Below are 12,361 nucleotides of genomic sequence, written 5' to 3' on the forward strand. Positions count from 1 at the left end.
CTGCTTTTTGAACGTTTGCTTTATGAAACCTCACTGTTACAAAAGACCTACATTAGTACCCTGTTTTCACTTTCAGAAGGTGTTTTGACTGTTACGAAGAAAGGCAGCGCGCAATAAAAAATCAGCGCGCAATAAAAGGCAGCGCACGCCCCGAGCAGCCGCTTTGCTCCGGATTCGGAACGGCATTGCTGAACACGTTGCATTGAGCAGCCGTTAGCAAGATGAGTTCTAAGGTGTCAGAAAAACCTGAAAGAGTAAGGGTGTTACACTTAGCGTAAAACTAGACATAATTAAGCATTTCGATCGTGGTGAACGAAGCAAGGACAAAGTGAGTTTGGCTTGTGGAAGCTGACGAAGATGATGTTGAAGAGGTTTTGGCATCCCATGACCAAGAACTGATAGATGAAGAACTGATGCAATTGGAAGAGGAAAGGACAACAATCGAAACCAAATGCAGAAAGTGAAGCAACTGCGTGAGATTTTCGCTGCAATGATAAAGTACGACTTTAATTTTGAAAGGGTACGTTGCTTTAGGGGATATTTGCAGGATGGTTTGAGTGCTTACAAACAACTGTATGATAGAAAAATGTGCGAGGCTCAGCAGTCAAGCAAGCCTTCCACATCAGCCACAGCAGATGACGAACCTCGACCTTCGACATCGAGGCGGGCAGTCATAGGAGAAATTGAGCTGCCTGCCCTGATCGACGATGAGATGACACCCCCGTGTCCTACCACCCCAACACCCGGGCCCCGGACAGATACCGTACCGATTCGCGAAGAACGCAGCTGTAGCCGGGAGGCACACAGCACATCTTTAAGAAAAAAGCCGAAATAAACATGCTAATTAATTAGGTGCCACCTAGCACGTAATTGTCAGCCCAGATCAGAGGCGATGCAATCGGCATTCGCCTCTGATCTGCGCCGACATTTACGTGCCGGGCAGCACCTAAGTAATTAGCACGTTTATTTCAGTTTTTTTCTTAACGATGTGCTGTGTGCCTCCTGGCTACCGTTGCATTTTTCATGGCAATATATCAGGTCGGCGGCCCGGAGAGTGGGGGCCACTGCACCACCCAGCCTGCAATGACTCAGTCTAACATACCACCGTCAGTGTGCTCAGTGTTGTTTTCCCAATTCAAGTAAGTGATACTACACTGTACATACATTATTTCTACTTTATCTAGGTTGTGTATTTTTACGTGTTATTTGGTAGATTTGGCAGCTTCATAGTTTAAAGGTTACTGGAGAGCGCGTTTATGCCAACAGCGCTTGTGTGAGATTTTCTCCCGAGAGCGCTTGTGTGAGATTTTCGCTACGGAGATCTGTGCAGGCAATCGTTGTAGAGAAGTATTTCTACTTTATATTGGCTGTGTATTTATCATATCATTCCTGCTTTTACTATATCTTACCGTTATTTTAGGTTTTATGTGTTATTTGGCATGATTTGGTAGGTTATTTTTGGGTCTGCGAACGCTCACAAAATTTTCCCATATAAATAAATGGTAATTGCTTCTTCGCTTTACGACATTTCGGATTACGAACGGTTTCATAGGAACGCTCTACCTTCGGATGGTGGGGGAAACCTGTACTGAAATATTTGTTCCATTGTCCTTGCTGAGTAATCTGTTCCTCAATTCTATTTCCCTTCTATAAAAGGCAAGCTATCAAATCTTCCTGTTTCCATTGGTTTTATTTAACTAATTTCCCAGAATAATGTTCTTGACACAAAATTGGCCTTGTAGCCAAGTTGTGTACATCAGGAGACTTTTCCTTCCTCTGCACTTCTATCAGCCTCTTTCACACTTCAGTAATCTTTCAGGGTAATTTCTGAGAGTTTAATTTTTCAGAAACAGTTTCAGGTTGAAGACACTGATTGCATTCAATGTAACATGTAAGAGTCATTACATTTGAAGGTAACATATGTATTCTCCTCCACTAACTCGTATTATTTGTACTACTTAGTTGGGAAAAATAGTCTTTCAAGAGAAAAGCAACTTAACCCAGAATGACTGGTTAATTTTGCAGTTTGTAAGCACCAAAAACAAAAAAAAAACAAATGAAGGCACAATGATTGACATTGCCTTGAGATTAAGATCAAAGAATAGAAGGAATCAGCATGAAGCAAGATTTCTGTTATTCACTATGCACAGAGGGATTTAAAACAATCTTATAAACACATGAATGACTTCACTTTCTCCTCAGGAAAAATTAACATTAGTGTTAAGTTCATACTTAGCTCAACATTTTTTGAATTATGTTTGCTCTCTAAGCCATCCATGTATATTATAGGTGTGTGAATTAGGCCAATAGAACATGATCACAGAAGCAATTTATCTCATGATGGAGGTAGCCTAGCTGTCAATGTTCAGTAAACTAAACAAAGACTTAGCAGTTCAGGCAGCATCTGTGGAGAGAGAAAAAGACACACACACACACACACACACACACACACACACAGAGTCTAGGAATCATGGAAAAGAAGTGGTTTGGTGGTTTTTCTCTTGCGCTTATATTTCAAACCAATGGCTCTCCTTCAGAACCAGAAATGTGAAAGCAGTTGTGTTTTAAGGTGCAGAAAAGGGTGAAGGAGAGTTCTGAAGAAAGATCAGTAACCTGAAACGTCTTCTCTATTCCTCTATCATTGCTGTCTAGCCTGCTCTGTACTTTACAGTATTTTCAGATCCTGTTTTGAATTTCTAGTACCTGCAGTTCTTTACTCCAATCCAAAAAAGCATTACCCAGAAGCTTGAGAAATCGATGTTCATGCCATCAGGTTGGAGGCTACCCAAATGGAATCTAAGGTGTTGTTCCTCCAACCTGAGTATGGCCTCATTGCAACAGTGGAGGATGCCGTGGATTGACATATCAGAATGGAAATTGAAAGTGGAATGCAAATGTGTGGCCACTGGGAGATTCCACTTCTTCTGGCGGATGGAGCATAGGTGCTCAGCAAAGTGGTCTCCTAATTTACGTTGCATCTGACCAATGTACAGGAGGCCACACTGCGAGCACCAGACACAGGATATGACCCCAACAGACTCACAGGTGTAGTGATGTCTCACCTGGAAGTACTGTTTGGGGCCTGAATGGTCATCAGGAAGGGGGTGTAGAGGCAGGTGTAGCACTTGGTCCGCTTGTAAGGATAAGTGCTAGGACAGACATTATTTGGGAGCAACAAATGGACAAGGGGTCACGTAGAGAGTGATCCCTGCAGAAAGCAGAAAGTGGGGTGGGAGAGTGGGAAAGATGTGCTCGGTGGTGGGATCCCGTTGGAGGTTGTCTAAGTTCTGGAGAATTATGTGCTTGACACGGAGGTTGATTGGGTGGTAGATGAGGACAAGAGGAACCCTATACCTGGTAGGGTGGCCAGAGGATGGGCATGAGAGCAGACATGCGTGAATTCCATGTGCTTGCACCTTATGCATAAACTGAGTAAGTTATGGGACTTTGAATGCTCATCCAGATATTGATAAAATGATAACAAATCCTACGCCAAGGTAGTAACCTCCAGGTGCTTATCACTCTGCTAAAAAAAAATGCTCCTCAATTTTTCTCAGATCTTACTCATAACCTAAAATATATATCCCATTCTCACTGACCTTTCTACAAAGAGAAGTGTGTTTGTCCTACTAGGACTCGTGTATTTTATTAACCTCAATGAAATCTCACTGTAGCTCATGTTGTTTTGAGTAAAACCATTTCAGACAACTCTTAGGAACTGTGGATGCTTTAAGACCCTATGCTTAAAGTACAGACATCAGAATCCTAGTAAGCAGACCAGCAAGTTGTGATACAATTGCACAAATATTTGCAGCCAAGAGTAAGTACTGAAAGTTGAAAGATTATCACAAAATTAAATCAATACCTCTATCCACATCTTTGATCTGTGCTCCCTCAAGCTAGGTTCTATGCTGGGAAAGAGGCTTCCAAAAATAAGCACTTCCATCCAGCACTGGATTACGATGTACATCATGATGGAATTTTTAAGGAATTAAATAATTTTCCTGTTGCTAATTATGCAAACAATATACATTGAAAAATGACATCAGAAGAATTTCTACAAGAGAAACCACACAGAATAATTTCCTCTGAAAAATAAAATGAATATATTCTTCACTGATTAAATGTAATTTTCTTTTTACAGTAGGATAACTGTATGCTACAGAAAATATCGTGATATAATTTGTACTGAAATTCTAATTACAAGTATCCAAAGAATCTAGTATCTGAAAAAGGCATTAAAGATTTCAGTAGGAAGAGTTTAATTTTACCTTTGTGGAACTTACAGTATTGTTCAAGTATCTATTTATTGGAGAATTTCTGGATCCAAGCATTCAAAAAAAGATCATGTTACTGCATTGTCCTAAGAAATTGGAAGCAGCTCATGACTGAACACTATCTACAGCTCATCATCTGAGTTTCTGTAAATGAAATGTCTCTGAGATAACTTGCCAGACTTGACTCACTTACATGACTGGTATCCCAAATTCTCAAGCTTCCTCCTGCCTGTGGCTCTGGATATAAACCGTTTTTGAGCAAAGCTCCTCACACTCCTAAGCATACAGTGGGCTACATTGGTGCACAGTTGTACTGATTTATGACATTCAAGTGGCACTGGAAAGATGGCACACATCCCCAGATCCCCTTAAGAAAGTTGAGGTGAGTCACGATCATGAGTTGCTACAGTCGCAGACCCTTCTACAATGCTGCTGGATAGGAAATTCTTGGGTTTAGGCTTGGCAATAAATAAAATCATGATAGAGTTTCATTGTAAATTCCCTGTCGGCTATGGTAGTGGTTTGAAGTTCATCTCTGGAATGTTAGGATAGTTCTTTATGTTTTTTAGAATTTAATCCCTATGCTATCATTACTTTACCTCCATAGATTTTCAATCTATGAGAGTGACCCTTGGCAGGAAGTCAGTCTATGGAAGAGTCATAGACTCACAGAGCAGACCCTTCAGACCACTGAGTCCACAACTGCCGTCAAGCAAGCATTCTATGTTCCTCCCCTTTTACTCTTCCCACATTCCCATCAACTTCTTCTAGATTTTGCCACCCACATACATATACAAACCTTTGGGAGGTGAGGTGAAACTGGACCAAATGGGGGAATTCTGCCTGTTCAAACAGCAGAGGTCAGGATTGAACCTGAGTTACTAGAGTGACAAGACAGCTGCTCAGCCAGTGCTGCCACTGTGCTGCCCTTTGTATTGAGGCATAAGGCCACACTTTCACACACGAAGTAAGAAAAACTACTAAAATACATCACTCCCAGGGAACTTTGATGAGAAGCATGAGAGCAACAGATTGCATGAATAAAGGAAACTTGTTACAATAATATTGTAAAAACACAACGCTTATTTTAACTTCTCCTTTGACCATGACTTTTAATTCTATTGCATTTACCTTTACTTTGATCTGGAGTGTGCTATTCAGTACCAGAATTAATCAGCAATCTCCAGGCCTACAGCTTACCATTTAATCGTGTGATTGTCCAGTTCCGCTTGACACCTGGAGGTCTATTAGTCAGTTCAAACACAAATGGGTCCGTATTTGGGTCTCTGTCAGCATCCCCTGCTGTGATGTTAATTGCATTTGGATTTGGCTTTTCACAAATTTGGGTTTCTTTGGGAATCAGCTCTGGTGCGTTATCATTAACATCAATAAGATAAATCTGAATGGTGCCAGTTCCACTCGCTGCAGGATTGCCTGAATGAAGACAAACACCCATTAATTTTTGTAAATGGAGATGTTGATTCATCAGACTTTGCCACAAGTATTCTAGCCTGATCTCCACTGCTAGAGTAAATTTTATTTGGAAGTTGGTCTCTGAGCATGGATGGATGCGTGGTGACTGCAAACAAGTCAAGCATCATAAATAAATGCAAAGCAATACGGACAACTTTAAGTTTCGTTTAAGAATCTATTTATCATGTTCTCATGAAAATATTTTTACCTCTGATCTGATTGGCACATCTTGCATTAATATTGCAATTATACTACAACTGTGTAACTTAACTTCACTTTGCTACAGTCCTGGTGTAAAGGGACTAGAAAATAACCAAAAAAAAACTGCTTGGTGAATAAGTCCTCTCCAGTTTGCTTTATGTAATTTCGACCTTCCCACCTGAGTTAGATTCCAAACTTGAACATCAGGTCTATCCACCCTTAATTTAAAGCGGCATTGTCCTGAACTCAGTGAAACTTCCAGTGTTTTTCTAGAATGCCACTGGCAGAAGAATAGCAGGCTGGGATACAATTTCAATGATCAGTTAAGAAAAAAAAAATGAGTAATGAAATAAATGGCCATTCAATTTCACTCATTCGTGACTTTCTAGGAAATAACTGACCTGAGTGAAATCCGGCAAGCACATTATAGTTAACATATTACATCCCAACACTACTATGCTTTGAGATAGAAGAGAATTAAAGTCACTTGACTGAAAAGACAGAAGGACAAGATACCACCAAGCTACACATTGCATTATAACACAGTAGGAAGCCAGGACCTACCATTGTCAGCTGCCAGGAATGTTGCTTCATAAATATTATTTTTTACATAGATGGATTCTCTATCCAGGACGGCTGAGGTTGTGATCTGACCAGTTGTGGTATTAATGTTCAGCCAGTTTGCAGGATCTGACAATTCAGAATATCTAAAAAAAAAGCAGTAACTATTAATACAGATTTTAACCAGCAGATAGGTAAGCCAGAGGCCCATTTATCTGAGCACAAATGAAACAGTTTTACAGTATTAGCAACAAAAGTCACATGCGAAAAGCCTGCTATAAACAATACACTTTTTATCATTATCTGCCTTCATTTAGTTGTAAATATGATTCTTCTACATAAAACATTCGAAAATTTCCAGACTACCCACTCTTGCTGATGGAGACTGGGGATTTCCACCCTGAGTACATTCTCTGCTCTTGCTACCTTCAGTGCTTCATCAAGTGCTGTTCAACAAAGAACAATCAACCAGATGAGAGATTTCAATAGGTCCGTCCTTGCTCATTTTTGATGTGAATTCCATGAAGTCTAGAGCCAACACTAAAAAGTCTCACATCTACCCCATTTGCCTTGCCCATGGGAGTAGATTATGGTAGTCTAGCCACAATCCTGAACAAAATTGCCAGTGGAAGAAACATATTTGGCACGTCCGCTATTAGATATGATTCAAAGGCCAGGACTGTGTTAGGCAGTTGCTTGACTCATCTGAGGCAATGTCTTAAACTGATCACCAGATGTTAGTGAGATCGATTTGGAAAAATTGACTGGCCTGCAGCTGAACCTGCATAATGAATGACACTGGTGGTGAATTTAAATAAGCTGAAGAAAAATAATATTTTATGAAGGCGGGGGAATTGAAAAGCCATACTACACTAACTTGCAGAACAGCCAGGTATCAAATAGAAGATATTCAGTGTGTTATAAAATCCGTATCACAACATGATTGACATTGGATCAAAATGAGTGAAATGGGATTGAGGCTTGAAATTTGGCCTATGAAAGACAGAAAATGAAGCTGAAAATGTAAGCCATACAAATAAACAGCAAAATCTAGGCTCAGGTGTGCTGAGACCTCCAGTTGTGTAATGGTTGGTTTCTCCTGATCCTACTCCTGTCCTGAAAAATTTGCAGTCTATATTGAGCCACGGACACTCAAATGAACAACCTTTGCAGCGTTCCCTCAATATCCCTATATGCAAATTCATTTCTTGACATTTTTTCACCCTAATATTCACTTTTACATGACATTTAATTTATGAAGAACATTTGTGCCATTATTCTGATTGTTCTTGCCCTAGTAACATTAGTAGAATCAATGGAATTACTGATGATAATTCTCCTCTTTGAGTATTTCAATCAAATGCTGAAACGTCAGGTCGGTCACTGGACAAACACTCTATCCCCAATAACTGATTGCAGTCCAAACATGGAAGCATGGAATCAGCAGGATGTGTCAGATACTCAGCATATCTGATAGGTTACATGTAAAAATTCATCTTTGTGGGTCCTAGTGGATGTAGGAAGATGGACATTGAGGTCCTTAATCTATTTATTTCTCCCCAACTTTCCTCAAGCCCTGCAACTTATTTTCAGCTAGATCAAGCAGCTCGAGGTTTTTCAACATTCAGTACGTTCAGAGCCTTTGAGTTGACTGTTATGGGTGACTAGGTGTGTTGTTATCGATGCTCAGCTATTAAATAAAAATGAATCAAATCTTTCAGCATAGCTTCTAGGTCTGTGGCCCCATTCACCCCTGTGGCTTCTCATCTGCAATTCAAAATTATCCCTCAAGTGGCTATTTCACTGGAAGAATCTCTTTGCCAGGCACTAGCTGACTTGTGCTCGAGTTGTATCTCTTAACAATTGAACATAAAAGGGCAATAACCAGAGCAATAAAGAAATAGATGTCTGAGAAATTACAGGAGTTTGCAACTGAGACTGGAAATGAGAGGAGTTTATATGGTAATCAATACAGCCATTGGAAGAAACACATTTGGGATCATTAAACATTAAAAGCAATAAAAGAAAATAAATATAGATGAAAGATAATACATTGTGCAGAGAAGGAATACTCAAACAGACAGATGGGCTCATCCATGGTCATGAACCAATGTTGTAAACATTTATGTTTTAATGAAAGTCTTACTGCTTTCAAGTTGAATTAATTTATTGGTTACTCTAATCATGCTTTCCAGCATATCTGTTTAAGGATGAATGCATTTCATCCAAATAGAATGTAACACACAAATGGAAAAAAACAGGCATAGGTTATAAATAAAAAAACTAATTACTGTAATAAATCAGTTCTAAGCATCCACTTTGCCATCACCTAATCTCCTCAGAATAAATACTATCAGATTTGAAAATCTGCATGTACATTTAAGTTTCTTTGCAATTTTTTGGGGGGGGGGCTCATTTTGCGCAAGCGTGCTAGTATCATAGTAGATCAATTTAAAACTATTTGAAAACAAACATGTTGCAGAATTTAAATCCTGGACTAAAATACAACTTCATGAATATATAAAATGCTGGAGGAACTCAGCAGGCAAAGGAGCATCTAGTAAAAGAGTACAGTTGATGTTTCGGGAAGGGCATGGCTTTGTGAAGGGCAGATCGTGTCTAACAAGCCTAATAGAGTTCTTTGAGGAGGTGACCAGGCATATAGATGAGGGTAGTGCAGTGGATGTGATCTATATGGATTTTAGTAAGGCATTTGACAAGGTTCCACACGGTAGGCTTATTCAGAAAGTTAGAAGGCATGGGATCCAGGGAAGTTTGGCCAGGTGGATTCTGAATTGGCTTGCCTGCAGAAGGCAGAGGGTGGTGGTGGAGGGAGTACATTCAGATTGGAGGATTGTGACTAGTGGTGTCCCACAAGGATCTGTTCTGGGACCTCTACTTTTCGTGATTTTTATTAACGACCTGGATGTGGGAGTAGAAGGGTGGGTTGGCAAGTTTGCAGACGACACAAAGGTTGGTGGTGTTGTAGATAGTGTAGAGGATTGTCAAAGATTGCAGAGAGACATTGATAGGCTGCAGAAGTGGGCTGAGAAGTGGCAGATGGAGTTCAACCCAGAGAAGTGTGAGGTGGTACACTTTGGAAGGACCAACTCCAAGGCAGAGTACAAAGTAAATGGCAGGATACTTGGTAGTTTGGAGGAGCAGAGGGATCAGGGGGTACATGACCACAGATCCCTGAAAGTTGCCTCAGAAGTGGATAGAGTAGTTAAGAAAGCTTATGGGGTGTTAGCTTTCATAAGTCGAGGGATAGAGTTTAAGAGTCGCGATGTAATGATTCAGCTCTATAAAACTCTGGTTAGGCCACACTTGGAGTACTGTGTCCAGTTCTGGTCACCTCACTATAGGAAGGATGTGGAAGCATTGGAAAGGGTACAGAGGAGATTTACCAGGATGCTGCCTGGTTTAGAGAGTATGGATTATGATCAGAGATTAAGGGAGCTAGGGCTTTACTCTTTGGAGAGAGAGAAGATGAGAGGAGACATGATAGAGGTGTACAAGATAATAAGAGGAATAGATAGAGTGGATAGCCAGTGCCTCTTCCCCAGGGCACCACTGCTCAATACAAGAGGACATGGTTTTAAGGTAAGGGGTGGGAAGTTCAAGGGGGATATTAGAGGAAGATTTTTTACTCAGAGAGTGGTTGGTGCGTGGAATGCACTGCCTGAGTCAGTGGTGGAGGCAGATACACTAGTGAAATTTAAGAGACTACTAGACAGGTATATGGAGGAATCTAAGGTGGGGGCTTATATGGGAGGCAGGGTTTGAGGGTCGGCACAACATTGTGGGCCGAAGGGCCTGTACTGTGCTGTACTATTCTATGTTCTATGCTCTATGTTCTATAAATGCTGCTGAAGAGTTTCGGCCCGAAATGTCAACAGTACTCTTTTCCTAGATGCTGCCTGGCCTGCTGGGCTCCCTAAGCATTTTATGTGTGCTGCTCTGGATTTTCAGCGTCTACAGATTTTCTCTTGTTTGTTAATGTACATATGTAGCATATCTATTGGGATCTCAATTCCAAATGTTAATCTGTTCATTTCTCCTAGTAGATACAAACTTGCTGCATATTTTCAGATATATAACCCCTTTTTGGTGTTTTTTTTAATATAAAGTTTGAGATTGTGTAAAAAGGAGCCACTCTTGTTTAACTGCAGATCTTAAACCAAAAGTAAGAAATAATAAATAAATCTTAAACATTATATGTAGTAAGTTCAACAGGTTTCTGGTACAAAGCCTCAATGTCACAAACTAAACATACCAAATATCTTTTTTAATGATGGATGTTCCAAAAATGCACTCAGTCTTGGATACTTTAAGCAATTGGTCCAACATTACAACAGCCGGCATTTTCTAAACATTGAATTCATTTTTATACATGTCAAGGCTGTATACCTGCCAAATTTCACATTTGAAATGAATAAGTTTTCAAAGCATGTTGAACCAATTCAACCGCATGCTACAGATTTTTTCATTCAGTATATTAGCTGCAAAAATTGCTATTACAAAGTTCAGGGAGTGATTTCAGCTGTAAAATTGACATTTTCTGTGCTTTTATTCCAGCAATCATGAGCTTCAAGAGCAAATTGCATATTCAATCAGCGAAGTACTGCGTGCTTTAAAAAACAACCAACTTAGTGAGAATCTGGGAAGCTTAAAGGAGCAAATATTATTGAAATTTGACATGAACCAAGCTGGTTTGAAGGAGCAACTTCAATTAAGATCCAAGACGTTCACTGTTGATTCAATCCTATACATAATCAATGTATCGTACTTAGTTATTGCACGATGGTTATGCTACTGGATGACCAGCCAGAAGTCTGAACTAATGATCCAGATACTGGAGTTCTTACTCTTACCGTGCCAACTGGTAAATTTGAATATTAATAATTATGTTATTTTTAAAAGCTGATCTTAGCAGTTAAACACGTGGTAAAATGAAACATCTAGTCCTTCAAAGAAGGAGAAGGCTATGAGGAAGGAGCCGACCAAAGTTCAATGGAACAATACCCTAGCAGAGATGACAGTGGAACAGCAATGGCAAGTGTTTCCGGGAATAATGCGGAAGGTGCAGGATCAGTTCGTTCCAAAGAGGAAAAAAGATCCTAAGGGGAGTAAGGGGAGGCCGTGGCTGACAAGGGAAGTAATGGACAGTATAAAATTAAAGAGAAGAAATATAATATAGCAATGACGAGTGGGAAGCCGGAGGATTGGAAAACTTTTAAAGAGCAACAGAAGGTAACTAAAAAGGCAATACATGGAGAAAAAATGAGGTACTAAGGTAAACTAGCCAAGAATATAAAGGAGGATACTAAAAGCTTCTTTAGGTATGTGAAAAGGAAAAAAATAGTTAAGACCAAAATTGGGCCCTTGAAGGCAGAAATGGGTGAATTTATTCTGGGGAACAAGGAAATGGCAGACAAGTTGAAAAGGTACTTTGGATCTGTCTTCACTAGGGAAGACACAAACAATCTCCCAGATACAATAGTGGCCAAAGGACCTAGGGTAATGGATGAACTGAAGGAAATTTATATTAGGCAGGAAATGGTGTTGGATAGACTGTTGGGTCTGAAGGCTGGTAAGTCCCCGGGACCTGATGGTCTGCATCCCAGGCTACTTAAGGAGGTGGCTTTAGAAATCGTGGACGTATTGGTAATCATTTTCCAATGTCCTATAGATTCAGGATCAGTTCCTGTGGATTGGAGGGTGACTAATGTTGTCCCTCTCTTCAAGAAGGGAGAGAGAGACAGTGAATTATAGACTGGTTAGCCTGACGTTGATGGTGGGAAAGATGCTGGAGTCAATTATAAAAGATGAAATTACGACACATCTGG

General features: G+C 40.1%; 1 protein-coding gene across 1 annotated transcript in view; it reads right to left on the reverse strand.

Moving 5' to 3' along the window:
- Positions 1-12,361, reverse strand: part of LOC134342830 (cadherin-4-like) — a 781,531-nt gene that overhangs the window by 55,398 nt on the left and 713,772 nt on the right. The window contains exons 11-12 of the mRNA XM_063041443.1: positions 6,516-6,658; positions 5,478-5,711 (exon numbers count right to left, since the gene is read on the reverse strand). Of these exons, the coding sequence (XP_062897513.1) occupies positions 5,478-5,711; positions 6,516-6,658 (377 nt within the window). The remainder of the gene's footprint in view (positions 1-5,477; positions 5,712-6,515; positions 6,659-12,361) is intronic.

This window comes from Mobula hypostoma, chromosome 2 (assembly GCF_963921235.1).
Source record: "Mobula hypostoma chromosome 2, sMobHyp1.1, whole genome shotgun sequence".
In the NCBI taxonomy this organism is placed as follows: Eukaryota; Metazoa; Chordata; class Chondrichthyes; order Myliobatiformes; family Myliobatidae; genus Mobula; species Mobula hypostoma.